The sequence below is a fragment of the Lactuca serriola genome, chromosome 5 (genome assembly GCF_051521515.1).
Source record: "Lactuca serriola cultivar US96UC23 chromosome 5, Lser_US96UC23_V15, whole genome shotgun sequence".
Taxonomy (NCBI): domain Eukaryota; kingdom Viridiplantae; phylum Streptophyta; class Magnoliopsida; order Asterales; family Asteraceae; genus Lactuca; species Lactuca serriola.
In genome coordinates, this window is record NC_136412.1 from 359531055 (window position 1) to 359546769 (window position 15715).

At 30.3% G+C, this 15715-nt stretch overlaps 1 protein-coding gene and 1 non-coding gene across 4 annotated transcripts; both read right to left on the reverse strand.

Moving 5' to 3' along the window:
• Positions 1-5007: 5007 nt before the first annotated feature.
• TRNAS-UGA (transfer RNA serine (anticodon UGA)) lies at positions 5008-5089 on the reverse strand. The gene has a single exon. It is a non-coding gene; the product is annotated as a tRNA-Ser (tRNA).
• Positions 5090-5722: 633 nt separating this feature from the next.
• MAMYB (Duplicated homeodomain-like superfamily protein) lies at positions 5723-8237 on the reverse strand. 3 transcript variants are annotated; one of them, XR_013685294.1, is made up of 3 exons: positions 7237-8237; positions 6067-6144; positions 5723-5974 (listed from the first exon to the last, which is right to left on the reverse strand). XR_013685294.1 is itself a non-coding variant. In XM_079004049.1 (2 exons), the coding sequence occupies exon 1, from the start codon at positions 8149-8151 to the stop codon at positions 7255-7257; it is 897 nt and encodes a 298-aa protein (XP_078860175.1). In that variant the 5' UTR covers positions 8152-8237; the 3' UTR covers positions 6827-7042; positions 7237-7254. The 3 variants fall into 3 exon arrangements, 1 of the variants encoding a protein (XP_078860175.1); XR_013685293.1 differs by having other exon boundaries at positions 5723-5985; XM_079004049.1 differs by lacking the exons at positions 5723-5974; positions 6067-6144 and adding an exon at positions 6827-7042.
• Positions 8238-15715: the final 7478 nt, after the last annotated feature.

Consider the following 15715-nt stretch of genomic DNA (forward strand, 5'->3'; position numbering starts at 1 on the left):
AAATGATTTTATCAAGACAATTTACAAAACAGAGTTTTTATGACGGAAATATTTGCGTGTCATAAAGCTACAGTCATAATTTTACACAAGGAAAACATTATTTGCATTACTCAACAAAGGGAGAAAAAGTCGTGTACATTCCATTAAGGCTCTTGTGAGACTAGTTTTTATTTTCGTTGTACCTATCTAGGTACATTGTAAGTCCTGTGTTTATAACCATAGTCCCCTGGAGGGGGAGCGGGATAAGTGTGTATAGATCTATACGAGGTTGACACCCCACACATGTTATGTTCGCTACAGCTAGACCGGCCAGTCTAAGGTGACAAATATCTGGACCGTATCTGACGCCTGAAAAACGTCAGAGCAGGCGTTCTCGTCATATCTGTATGGTTATAACGACTCACATAGAGTAGGGTCCTGGTGACATTGGAATTATGTGGATTATACACCCCATTAATTTTATAAAATACAGAACTATGTTTCGCATATTTTATAAACTACTTTCACAATTTCGGTCTTAGGGTTTTTGAAAACCACAACATCTTTGTATACAGAAAATATAAGATTTTCTGGGAACACTTTCTTTTCGAAAACAAACAAGGGAAAACCAAGGAACATGCACGCAACTATACACGATTTTACAAAGAATACTCACTCTGCTAGTTTTACAAGAATCTAGAACTATGTTCATATATTTTGTAAATCTGATTTCACCACTACGGTTTTAGGGTTTGAGAACCACAACATCTTTGTATACAGAAAAAATAGGATTTTCTGGGAACACCCTCTTTTCAGTAACAAACAAAGGAATTGGTAATAAGGTCCGGTTACCGGTTATCCATTTTTATGAAAACCGGTCCCGGTTCTAAAAACCGGAACCGGTTTGACATTTTTTTTTGCTTTTTGAAATACGCATAACTCACTCATATGAAGTCGGAATTATTTGATTTTTTTCCAACATGTAATTTGGACTTTGTAGTTCATTCTTTACTGTACAAACATATGTTTTGGTTAGATATTGAATCAGACACATGCCCGAAATAAAGAATACCGATGTTGCGTTTTTTCTATTTCAACATTTTTTTGTTTTTTTGAATCTATCATATTTTTTAAATGAGTTTAACTCATTCATATGACATCGGAATTACTTAATTTTTTTCCACCATGTAATTTAGTGTTTGTAGTTCATTTTAGACTATAAAAACACATATTTTGGTTAGATATTGAATCAGTTATAAACGTCGGAAGACAACATATCAATGCTGCATATTTTCTGTTTCAGCATTTGTTTTTTGAAATCTGACCCGCTTTTAAAATACGCATAACTCACTCATATGAAATCGAAATTACTTGATTCTTTTTTCATCATGCAATTAAGTGTTTGTACTTCAATTTAGAATGTAAAAATTCATAATTTGGTTAAATATTGAATCATTTACAAGCTCCAGAAGATAACATATCATCTATAATATTTTGAACCGGTTCTATTTTGAAAAATAACCGAAATTCCGGGACCAGGAACCGGCGCTAGAACCGGCGGTCCGGTTCCCGGTTCTTATAATATACGAAAACCGGTTCCGGTTCCGAATCGGTACGGTTCTAAAGCTCATCCCTACATGCAATTATACATGATTTTGGAACGAGACTCATAAACTACTTTTATAGAAAGTTTTGGATTTTCTAGTGTTTTACAACGAACTATGAACAAAGTTATTACAACATTTTACCTACAAAAATGTTTATGAACTCACCAACTTTTTAGTTGACGCTTTTCAAAACGACTTGTATTCTCAGGGATCTAGTAGACAGGTATTCACCACGATCGAGGCCTGACGTCGCTGCATTATGTTATTTCTACTTTTGTTATTCGTGTTTAACTTTCGAACAATTGTATTATAAACAATGTAATACACCAAATCTAAATGTATGAATGTTTGTGTTGCTACGTTTCATTTATATACAATTGTTATGATACTGTACAATAACGTTTTCCGCCCCGGGACGTTTCCGTTGTTCCGGTTTGGGGGTGTGACATACTGGTAGTAACTGTCGGAGGTCAGTTGGTTGCCAAAGGTCAATTGGGTGCCGGTTGGGTGGTCGGTGATGAATTAGTGGTACAAGATCTTGAACGATGAAGGATAAGGGTGGATAAGAATAGTGAGTCCCAATAAACAAATAAATAAAAGATTTAAGTAAATAATAAAAAAACAAAAATATTAAATAATATTAATTGAGGGCAATATAGCCTTTTTATGTCTGTGAAGGACCCAACGTACAACAAAAATACATTTGAAGAATCATAGATTAAAAAAAAAATATGGACCAAACGCACAAATTATCCCCAAACCACCAAGATCATTCGTGTAATTTACTCTAATATTTTAAATAATTATGTAGCTATAAATTGTTTAGTGTACAAGTTTGAATACCTTTAAATAAATCTTAAATAAACTTTGATAATATATGTGTGAAATTTAAGCAAATTGTATTTTAAAATTATACTTTTCACATTAAAAATTTAGTATGTAATGTCGATCGATTCTAATAAATGAAGTTTTTTTTGCCATATGTCACTCTCATTCAATATGCCAAATATTATTTTGTGGTTATTTTGAATTAATTGTTTTTCCACATGTCATTTCATGAGTTTTTCCATTTTAATAAATTCCATATAATACTTTAATGCATGGTTGTCAAAATCATGATCCTGGTCGTAGGATCGTACGATCCTACGATCCTAGGTATTAAAAACAATCTGGATCGTAAAAGGATCGTATTTGAGGTAGGATCGCATGTAGGATCGTAAGATCGTAGGATCGAGATCCGATCTGATCCTACCTTCCCTTGATTTTTTTTTTTTTGCAAGTGAATTTTTTTTACCACTTTATGTCTTTTACCTTTTACCAATTTACCTTTTATCATTTTTTATTGTAACTTATGACTAATATTTTGAAGTTTTTATAACTTTTGAACAAAATATTAAATGTTTGAAATATTTTTCATAATTAAATATTATAAGTTAAAATTATATTTTATTTTATAGGATCTTAGAATCTCGATCCCGATCTTGCAAACCTAAAAATGATTCTAGGTAGGATCTCAATCTTAACAATCTTGCTTTAATGTAATAATTATACTAAATGTAATACTAATTGAATATTAATTTCATTAATGGAGTTACCTTCTTATTTCAAAATTCCTAAATTAAAGCTAATTAGTTTATTTTGTTTATTTATTTAAACTAGTTTATAACCCGTGGGAACCACGGTTATAAAATTAATCAAACTTTTATAATAAAAACTCAAAATTATTAATAATTTATTTTAAATAAATTATTAATTTAAGAGATATTTTTATTAGTTATGTGAAATTATAATCATTGATTCAAATAAATATATAAAATTAATTTTTAATATACATTAGATATTTTTTATTTGTAAATTAATGAAAACAATAATTTAAAATTTAAAATTTAAAAATCACATTAATGAGAAGGTCTAATAAATTTAAAATGGAAAACTAATAGATTGACAAGTGGCAACACATTAATTAAAATGTCTAATATGATGACACATGACAAAAGAGCACTCTTTTATTAATATAAGGATTTAAAAGATAAAAAAAAATCAATTTTAATGATTCATTATTTTTTTCTTATATATATATATATATATATATATATATATATATATATATATATATATTAACTGATATAGTATATGAATCTTACACCTAGTATTTATTAGACTAAATCATAGATGCAATATTGCAATCATTTGATCAGTAAAGCAAGTTCATCAAACGAGAAGTTATGGGTTCAAGTCTTACTAGGAGATAGACAGTGTTTAGGATTAAATTAAGAGTATCATAGTTTGTAGTTAAAAAAAAAAAAAAAAAAAAAAAAAAAAAAAAAAAAAAAAAAAAAACCCTACAAGTCCATCAGACATCACTCGCCCCCAAATGGACCACAATGCCCAAAAATGGTGCCTACCATAACCAAACATTAATTTTTCTGTTCTTAAAGCGACATTAAATCTTATAATGATTCGTATGTTTTTTTTTATCATAAATCATAAACATATAACATATCAAAATAAACATTAAGAAAATTTGACATAAACATATTTTAGCACTTTGACATTGTTGGATGTTCTTTGTACTATTTTAGACTGTTTGAAATAATGTTTAATTTGTATATCAGTATATATGCTCAAACTAAGTAGCCAAGTATGAATAATTTCTTTTTTTATTATACGATGAAGCATTAATTTTCTGTTTGTTTGTATTTAAATTATTTCGTTATTCTTTAAAAAGAATTCAATAAATTTACTTACATATATTATCTGTTATTATTTAGTTTTATTTGGAAAAAATATATATATGCGTAGGCATTGCTTTTTTGCCTTTTGTATGCCAACTTAAATTTGGGCATTGGCATTAGACAAACACGTTTATTGCAACCCCAGAGGCCCAGACGACTAAATTCATATAGTAACTCGAATGCATGTTTAAGATGGTGCAAATAGAGTTGACTAAATGAATAAAATCTAAACAAATTAAGTCTAACGATTTATCGACTAAATATCTATATAATATATAACATATCAGTAATTTCAAGTCTTCAACGGGTTTACTCAACATATTAATGCATCAATGAGTTGGTATAGAATACATTATCGGTAATTCCCAATTTCATTTAAAAATAGCTTGTGTATATCTTTATATCATATATAATAAAAAGAAAAAATATAGGAAGATAAATAGAAAGAAAATATGAGGATATTTAATTTCTGATTAGTATAAATTATTTTGTCTTTACTTTTGAAACGATTGCCTTTTTTTAGATATTATTTTGCTTAATTTCGTAATGCATATGATATTATTCCGAGAACATTTACGTGAAAAAACAGCTGAAATAAGAATATTTCAATAAAATTTAATTTTTAACAGTTTATTTATTAACGTCATAAATGAGCATTTAATTTGTCATTTTTGCAAAAAAGATATCGTCGACAGCAGGGTTCGAACCTGCGCGGGCGAAGCCCAACAGATTTCAAGTCTGTCTCCTTAACCACTCGGACATATCGACATCTTGTTTATACCCTTCTTCCACCGCTTACTAAAAAGATTTTAACTAAAAAAACACTATTATTTGTCATAATAGAATCAATAAGTTAGCTAAAACTTTAGCATGAGTAGTTTTTTAAAAACACAACTCTATATTTTACCAAACACTAACAATCTAAAATAGCTCGAAAAAACTCCAACTTCAATGATTCACAAACACAAAAACTGAACACTGAACTAACCAGTCGATGATCGGACATTTGCATTTCTGCTCAATTATATTTATAGCAAAAAAGTTGTTTTATGCCTATTTGAGTCGATTTAGTACACAAAAACTTTGACTTTTCAAGTCAAAATAACTACTTTTCAGACAATTTTTTAGTATGAATCTGGTTCCAACAACTTTAGCTTTGTAATATTTGTTATAAGCTCAACTTGTTTATAATAATTCATAGTATCTAAAGGTTCAAGCATCAAAAAGATTCAATTAACTAATAATGTTGATTATGCTAGTGCCAGAGTTCCAACCCTTCATCTACTATAATTTGATCACGGGGTTTAACGCATCAAATCTCATCGGTTGTGACTATCTACTTGTGCAATATACAAAGTCAGACGTTGACTTTTGAGATGAAAAACAGAGTTTTAGTCAGAATTTGTATGAAGTGTTGTAACAAGTTGTATAATTTGTTAAGACTTCACAACATTTTAACACTACTTTACATCAAACTGTTAAGCTGATTTTTGACCTTAAAAGTCAAAGAGAGTAAGTCCTATCTTTGTATGCTTCAGACTTTTGAAATCAATCAAACAATCATCTTCACTTTCAGACGCTGTATCAACTTCATCTTCACTAAAATCATTATACTTTTCACCATTTCTTCATCACCATTGATGCCCAAAATGCCTACATATTAGCTACAACCACCAACAAATCATAACTTTTCACCATTTTTGGCCTTCACAAGTAATAAAGATTAGTCAAAACTCAAAACATACCTCACTCAGAGCGCTTTCCTCTTCGATGGGTTTTCATTGTTTCAAAAGAAAAAAAACTGGTTGTAGATTTTGCGAGCACTAGAAACGTCCAGTGTTTATATATATTATGGGAGACCCTTAATAGACAATATAAGGAGGACCCACTATTTGTTCCAATGCATCTTAGAACGCTCATTCTTAATCTAATGCGTATAAGTAAACACACTATACATGCACAACTTGGCCATATATTATACATAGAATTTTCAAAAAGACCATAGTAAGTAGCCCTGAATCTTTGGAAACTTTGATCATCCACAGTTTTTAAAAAGGATATTTTTCTCTTTTATGACGGATTGTAAAGATGGTATAAGAGATACTAATTGACTTTTTAAACCATCAATCCATCATGCATGACTTTTAAAAGTAGGATTGTTTCACCAGAATATCTAGACAAGTATTGCAAAAATCCAATCAATCAGAGTAAAACACAAACACATTTGATAAAGACATAATCAGTGTAAATATTGCTGGAATCTATGAAAATATTGCAAACCACCTCGACAGTAAAGATTTTTAATGACCCCACTTGATAAACAAGGCAAAAAAGAAAAAGGCCAAAATGCGTACAACACATAATCTATTATCATAGCAATCTCAAGTCAATTGGGTTTTTATAAAGCAAATCAAATTGCTTAGCTTCATTCATGCAACCCTTTGCTGCTCTCTTTGTTATTTCCATTGAGCAGTATTTGTCATTGAATAAACACCAACAAAGAAATTATATGGTAACAAAATCATTATATTAAAGTAAGTTATAAATTACTAACAATCATAAAGATTCATCAATAGTCATCCAACTAGAATTTGATACACGAATTAAGCAATGACCCATCAATCTCCTCAAACATAAAGCCATTCACAATATTCCTTAAGTTGATTCACTAGTAGCTGTTGTTATGCATTCCATTTCCATCCTCAGTTAAGCTAATTTCGTCTGTGGATTCAAGATCCCAAATTAAAGAAATGGATTGAAGCTGTCATGTCTAATTTGATCTTTAGCACATATATTATGGAGATTTAAAATTCATAACTTTATAGTTTATATAGAATTACATCACTCATACATCCCATCATCCATTCAAAATTGCTATAGAATCAAATGTTATGCTCAATTGATAAAACAATTACCTCTTGATTGATTAAGATTTAAGCCTCGGAAGAAACTTTTGAACTCCTAAAATCTTTTTTAAGATCAGCAACCCTCTTCATGCAAGCCGCCTTTGATCTTCCAGGGACAGCAGCTGTGATCTTCTCCCACCTCAAGGCTGAATCTTTAGGGAAAGCTTTTAAAGCATTGAGCAGAGCTATGTCCTCGGCGGAGCTCCAACTTCCACCATTACTGACCTGCTCCCTTTCATTCTCGATAACCTCATCAACCCTCTTGTCCACTGCCTTCCTATCTTTCAAAAACTTTGAAAAAGAATCTGAGTCGCCGATTTTCCTTTCGCCCATCGATTTCGCCATCTTCACCACACTCTCCACCTTATGGCGCCCAGAAAACACCTCCGCCACCGCTTCCCACCGCCCTGGCATCCCTACAGGATTCTTCACCATCTGCTTCTTCAACAACTCCAGATCTCCTTCACTCCATTCTTTATCTTCCACCACAATAACATTGGAATCGCTCTTGTTGCTGGGCTTTGGAGTTTCGTTCACTACGACAGCCGGGACCGATATGAAATCTTGATCGGGTTTTTTTGTCTTGAATCTTGATCTTTTTAATGGTTCGGGTTCTGGGGTTTGTCGAGGACTTTGGGGTTGGATGGCCGGACCAAGACCGACCCGGATGTCGCCAGCGGTCAGGGAGGGAGGAGCAAAGGGGCCTACGAGGAGAGATAATGAGAACCAGATGAAGATGGATTGCAGAGGATCAGATTGGAAGTAGAAAAGGGAGAGGGTTAAGAGGAGGGCAGAGAGGGAAAGAGAGACAAAGAGAGCAGGCTTGTGGAGATCATCAAGCTTTTCGGATTTGGGGGTAGTTTTTGGGGTAGATCGGGATTGAAGGACGAATCTGGGTCTGCTTTCTTCGTCAAAGAACTCCATGGGAGCTTCTACAGAAAGCAGATCTGGATCGTGGCTTCTACAAGGAGGTAGATTCTGAATTTTGCATTATAATTAAGGTTTTTTCAATAAAAAACTTACATTTTGATAAAAACTCAATTTGTATTTATTACTGTTATTTCAGGACCTTTTAGTTACCACATTTTTTCCATAAAACCCCCTACATTTTACATCTTTTTCCTTTTAGCTCTAACAAATTTTTATTCAAAATAAACTCAATTTTTTCTTATTTCTTAATATTTCATTAATTAAATCGGTTACCAATATGTAACTCTATATCACCTAACTCATGAGCGCCATAAGCATCGATCATCTAAAATATTAGTTTATGCTAAAACCCCATGTCATGTTCTTCTTTTTGTGATCATATTGGTTTCCTAAATTCGGTTCTTTTTCAAGCTAGAAACATAAACTTAATAAAAAATAAAAATAGTGAAATGAAATAGTGGTGTTATGAGATCTTACATTCATATAATGTCGTAAAGATGTGATTTCCATCCATCTAGTGTTAAAGAGATGTGAGTTTATGTTGGATATTACAAAATAATAATAATAATAATAATAATAATAATAATAATAATAATAACTAATGACTGAGATCATTTATGCGTACAGTACCAAATAAATTTAGTACTTATTGTAAAACATTAATAAATACTTGAGACAAATGGCTTAATAGTAAAAAATACCAACTTACTTGCAAATATGTCTCAATGTTAAAATAAGCATATCAATTAACCCTTCTAAAACAACATTTGAAAACATACTTAATTTTTTGAAAAAGGTATTATGAGTTCTGAATGACGTCAAATACATACTTGTTGGATGATTAGTGATTCTTGTTGTTATTGTTGCTTCATTACTCTTTCATTTGGGGTAATTAACTTCTATCTTGTTTCATATAATCTCATAGACATTGTGACAACTTACAAATTTTTTATGAACACCAAGTGTTCGATGAAATGCCTCAATGAAAAAACCTCTACAAATAAATCAAGAATGAGGTGGTGTATTTATTGTTGCGGTCTGTAGGTGCTTGTTGATGGTTTTTTGTTGAAACAACATCATTTTGATGTCTCTATTTAATTTGCCTCTGTTTTTCTTACTGGACTTCATTTCCTCAAAGTGACATTTTATATGAAAATTCTTATCTTTGAACCCTCATTAAGCCAAACATTAAGGCCCTTAGGTTAAATTGAATTTCACATCTCTATAGCCTAATAAGTAACCAACAATCTTGTTATAAGTGATAAACTTAAGTCTTAACCATTAATTACTTAATAGAACACCAAAAATGATTTAGAAGATATTATGATCAATTTTCCCAAATCTGTCCTCCAAGTTCTAAAATCTGTGCAAGTCAATACAAACATCTAAAAATCATGAGACTTAGTTTTCTGGAAATCTTAGTGTGTCTACTTTCTTCGAACTTTGAATCACATTTTGAAATTCCAAATCCTTGAGGGGTAAAATTGGCAATCTTCTCAGGCTGGTCCATGCTGTCATAGATTCCATGCACTATCTTCAAAAAAATCATAATAAATTCATCGGAACTCCAAATGCCAAAATTCCAAAGCCTATAGTTAGATATGGATGTATAGTTTCCAACATATAAAGAGACTGATTTAATTATTAGTAGATTGATACAGTTTATTCTAATAGTGTTGAGTGGTCCAGAAAGTGACAGCTAAAAGTTACCAACTTGTAAATTTAATATAAAATAAGCCAAAAATTATTAGAATGAGATATTTATTTTTTTGAAAAGATAAAAGGGGGAACTTTACCAATATAATTTTTTTCAGAATTTAATAATGGGTTGAAAGGTAATAAAACATATCCCAAATAGTTGGACTACAATAAAAGAGAAAATAAGGAAATATGTACATAAGTTTTATAAGATTAATACAACAAACACAAGCTAAATAATGTTATAATTTTTGTGTAGGTTCTCGGAAAGGAAAGGATCCATCTTGCTTATGCTAGCTAATTTTCAAGATCAAGGAAGTGAGTACTAACTCTTCTATTATGTAGGCATTACTTGTTTTATGTTATTGTTCACAGATACCCTAATAACATGTGATTATATGTATATAATCACATATGATTTATGTGGCTAAGATTCTTTTCGCGTTCTCGATTCAATAATCATTTTTTTCCACTTTAATCATATGTGATTCAATACATTTAATCAGATGTGATTATATGTTACTAATCACATATGATTTTATTTGGAAAAAACAAATCTAGTCTATTTAAATCATATGTGATTAGATACATATAGTTACAGATAATTATATACACGATAGCAAATATTGAACCAATAATGCAAAAACAAATGTTTATCCAAATTAATCATATGTGATTAAATACATATCATCACATGTGATTATATGAATCTAATCACATATGATTTATATGGACATAATTCATTTTTGCTTTGTCGAGTCAATAGTTGTTCTCATGTATTTTATCACATGTGATTATATGTATAATCATATGTGATTAAATACATGAGCACAACTATTGAATCGAGAAGGGAAAAATGAATCTTGTCCACCTAAAATCATATGTGATTATATACATATATATAATCACATGCGATTAATTACACAAAAACAATTATTCAGTCGAAACCGCAAAAATAAATGATGTCTACATAAATCATATCTGATTAAATACATATAATCACATGTGATTATATGTATCCAATCATATATGATTTATGTGGATGAGATTCATTATCACATTCTCGATTCAATAATTGTTCTTTACCCACTATAATCATATATGTAACGCCCGGGTTTCAGGGCTAAGCATTTTTGTCAATATAATAGTCTAGGTCAACTCTTGTAACCCTTTTTGAAGTAATAAAGATGAAATATTTGAATATTATGTGAATTATATGTGTTTATTATTTAATTATAAATGTATAATTAATAAAGAATAAAAATGAGCGTCAAAATTAAAGTGTGAGATAATCCCGATATCTCTACATAAAGTTGTAGAATATGTCTCAAGGTTTCCGTGCATATAAGGAACGCCGAAATCCGAGTTATAACGAAGAAGTTATGACCCGTCAAAGTTTCACGACAGAACCGGCATGATACCGGGAAGCGTGAATAGTGAATTTACGATAGAGCGAGATTTAGCCTTAGTGATCTAAACGAAAGTCGTAGAATATGTTAAACTAAGAACATCGATAAAAAGAACGCCCAAATCTGACTTCGTATGAAGAAGTTATGAGATTTTAAACAGACCAATCATGTCCCGGCTTGTTAAAAATATAACTTTAAAAATAAAGTCAAAATTAGCCGACGGAGTCTAAACGAAAGTTGTAGAGTACGTCTTCACCTACGCGTGGATATAAAGAACGTCAAAAACGGAGTTCGTATGAACGAGTTACAAATTATAATAGCATATTTACGTATTAAAATAAAGTATAAATCATGTATACGTACACATATATATACATATGTATATATCATTAGAAAGGTATCGACGATGCGGTCATTATAAGACTAATGTTGAGTTCTTTCGACATTAGTTTAGTACAAATATCATTAAATCCATTTATAATAGTATTATAGAGGGGTGTTTAGTTGTTTATATAACTAAAAGGTCATTAAGTAATTATGGAGGGTAGTTTTTGAAAATTCAATTAGTATAAATAAGAGCCTTGGGCTCTCATATTTCTTGCACCATTCTCTTAATTCAAGAGTCTTTCTCTCCTTATCCCCCGAGCATTTCGGTCCCTCGTGATTCGACTTCTCTTTCTGTAGCTTAGTATAGTAAGGTGAGCGCTGAAGCGCTGCACGAATCTTTCTTAGAAAGATTCAGCGACGAAGTTCTGCCCCTGCAGAGCCCGACTCCTAGCTAAAACCCCCTTGTAAGTAAGTTATGCTTACCTTATTTTAATATAGCTTATATTTAAAATTAGTATTGTTATTATGAACTTATAATAAATATTTGAGCTATTATTATAACTTATATAAGTGTCGTTATAATATTTTTTTAACTACTCGCGGTACGGGGAATCTGGTTTAAAGGGTCGCATAGGGTTGTTGGATTTCAGAAGTGCTATATGCCAAAATGGTCCTGCCCTCCGGTGTTTTATGTCTGACCCCTGTCTGTACATAGTGGTTGGAAAATATTGTTTAACGCTTATATAATAATAATAATAATACTAAGACTAATAGTTGGTCACGGTAAATATTAGACTAAAATTTAGCGATAATAATGCTAGGTTTCGTCGAAGGAAAATAGAATCGTTAGAAGCAAGCGCTGCCCGATTTTGGAATCATCACCTTAACAAGTGAGTGCATAGTTACTTTCAACTTACACATAGATATGAAGTATTTTATATAAATTACGTGCTATGTGTGCATATTATCTGAATACTTGCTATCTATGCTAGATGAACGTTGTTATACATGTTTTCAATGATTTAAACTGTATATGTATTTTATATCTACGAAAATGTTGGGGTAAAACAGGGGTAGATGCAATAGGTGATGTGTGATAAAATGATGATAGGCCTCGATGTTGATGTTGTTGATTCTGTCATCTAGCGGAGTATGGATGACGACCACAGACTCTTCTAGACAGTCCAGTGGAACACTAGCAGGCTTGCAACCTGTAGGTGTTTGTGAACGATATGTTCACCGGTGTACTCCATCCCCCACATGGTTGCCTTTAGGACATTTATTGCTGAGGAATCCCCTTAGCAGTAGTGTCCGTCCCGATGATGATCCTTAGGCTAGGTCCCTTATGATAGGTGTTTAGGGACGTAAAGTGAGGATAACGGGAACGGGTAATCGGGTTATTGTTGATCGATGAAATTAATAAACTTATTTATTTTGGGTTGAAAACCCTATGTGCTCACCAGGCTCCCAAGCCTGACCCACTCAGTTTTATGTATTACAGGTAGTGGCGCATGAGCATAGGTGTGATGTTTTGGACGAGGGATTACGGATATAGGCCTGTAGATATGAAATAATGTAGTAAGGCTTATATTGTACTGTTTATGCTTTTGATCTGTACGAACATGACATCCCGAGTCTTTTAATGAAATACATTTCTATGGAAATGCTTTTGATAAATCTTTATCATATTTTTATTTTGGGACAAATTCCGCAACACTTTCATTTAAAATGTAACTCTGATTTTTAAACAAAGCATAAACAAACTGATCTTTTCTGGCCGTGATTTTGGGGATGTCACAATATATGATTAAATACATATATAATCATATGTGATTATATGTATCTAGTCACATATGATTTATACAGACAAAAAATAATGATGTCTATATAAATCATATGTGATTAGATACATATGATTATATACACAAGAACAACTATTGAATCGAGAACACAAAGATAAATATTGCCCACATATATCATATGTGATTAAATGCATATAATCACATGTGATTATATATATCTAATCATATACGATTTATGTGACATAATTCATTTTTGTTTTGTCGATTCAATAGTTGTTCTTACGGATATTATCACATGTGATTATAGGTATAATCGTATGTGATTCAGTACATGAGCACACCTATTGAATCGAGAAGGAAAAAATAAATCTTGTCCACCTCAAATCATATGTGATTATATACATATAATCACATGTGATTAATTATACAAAAGCAATTATTTAGTCGAAAGCACAAAAATAAATATTATCTACATAAATCATATCTGATTAAATACATAAAATCACATGTGATTATATGTATCAAATCATATATGATTTATGTGGATGAGATTCATTGTCACATTCTTGATTTAATAATTGTTCTTTGTCCACTGTAACCATATGTGATTAAATACATATAATCATATGTGATTATATGTATCTAATCACATATGATTTATATAGACAAATAAATATGTCTATATAAATCATATGTGATTAGATACATATAATCACATATGATTACATATACAAGAACAACTATTGAATCGAGAACACAAAGATAAATATTGTCCACATATATCATATGTGATTAAATGCATATAATCACATGTGATTATATGTATTTAATCACGTATGATTTAAGTGACATAATTCATTTTTTGCTTTGTCGATTCAATAGTTGCTCTCATGTATTTTATCACATGTGATTATATGTATAATCGTATGTGATTAAGTACATAAGCAAAACTATTGAATCGAGAAGGAAACAATAAATCTTGTCCACCTCAAATCATATGTGATTATATGCATGTAATCACATGTGATTAATTACACAAAAGCAATTATTCAGTCTAAACCGTAAAAATAATTATTATCTACATAAATCATATTTGATTAAATACATATAATCACATGTGATTCATTGTCACATTCTCGATTCAATAATTGTTCTTTTTCCACTGTAATCATATATGATTAAATACATATAATCATGTGTGATTATATCTATCTAGTCACATATGATTTATACGGACAAAAAATATTGATGTCTATATAAATCATAAGTGATTAGATACATATAATCACATATGATATATATATATATATATATATATATATATATATATATATATACAAGAACAACTATTGAATCGAGAACACAAAGATAAATATTGACCACATATATCATATGTGATTAAATGTATATAATCACATATGATTATATATATATCTAATCACATATGATTTGTGGACATAATTCATTTTTGCTTTGTCGATTCAATAGTTGTTCTCATGTATTTTATAAAATGTGATTATATGTATAATCATATTTGATTAAGTACATGAGCATAACTATTGAATCGAGAAGGGAAAAATAAATCTTGTCCACCTCAAATCATATGTGATTATATACATATATATAATCACATGTGATTAATTATACAAAAACAATTATTTAGTCGAAACTGCAAAAATAAATATTGTCTACATAAATCATATCTGATTAAATACATATAATCACATGTGATTATATGTATCCAATCATATATGATTTATGTGGATGAGATTCATTGTCACATTCTTGATTCAATAATTGTTCTTTATCCACTATAATCATATGTGATTAAATACATATAATCATATGTGATTATATGTATCTAGTCACATATGATTTATACGGACAAAAAATAATAGTGTCTATATAAATCATATTTGATTAGATACATATAATCACATATGATTATATACACAAGAACAACTATTGAATCGAGAACACAAAGATAGATATTGTCCACATATATCATATGTGATTAAATGTATATAGTCACATGTTATTATATATATATATATATATATATATATATATATATATATATATATAACATATGATTTATGTGGACATAATTCATTTTTGGTTTGTCGATTCAATAGTTGTCCTCATGTATTTTATCAAATGTGATTATATGTATAATCGTATGTGATTAAGTACATGCGCACAACTATTGAATTGAGAAGGAAAAAATAATTCTTGTCCACATAAATCATATGTGATTAAATACATATAATCACATGTGATTAAATATATTAGAACAATTATTGAATCGATGCAAGAATAAAT

What these genes read in the sequence shown, in the direction of transcription:
- MAMYB (XM_079004049.1), bottom strand. Translation starts at nt 8,151, where the DNA reads ATGGAGTTCTTTGACGAAGAAAGCAGACCCAGATTCGTCCTTCAATCC.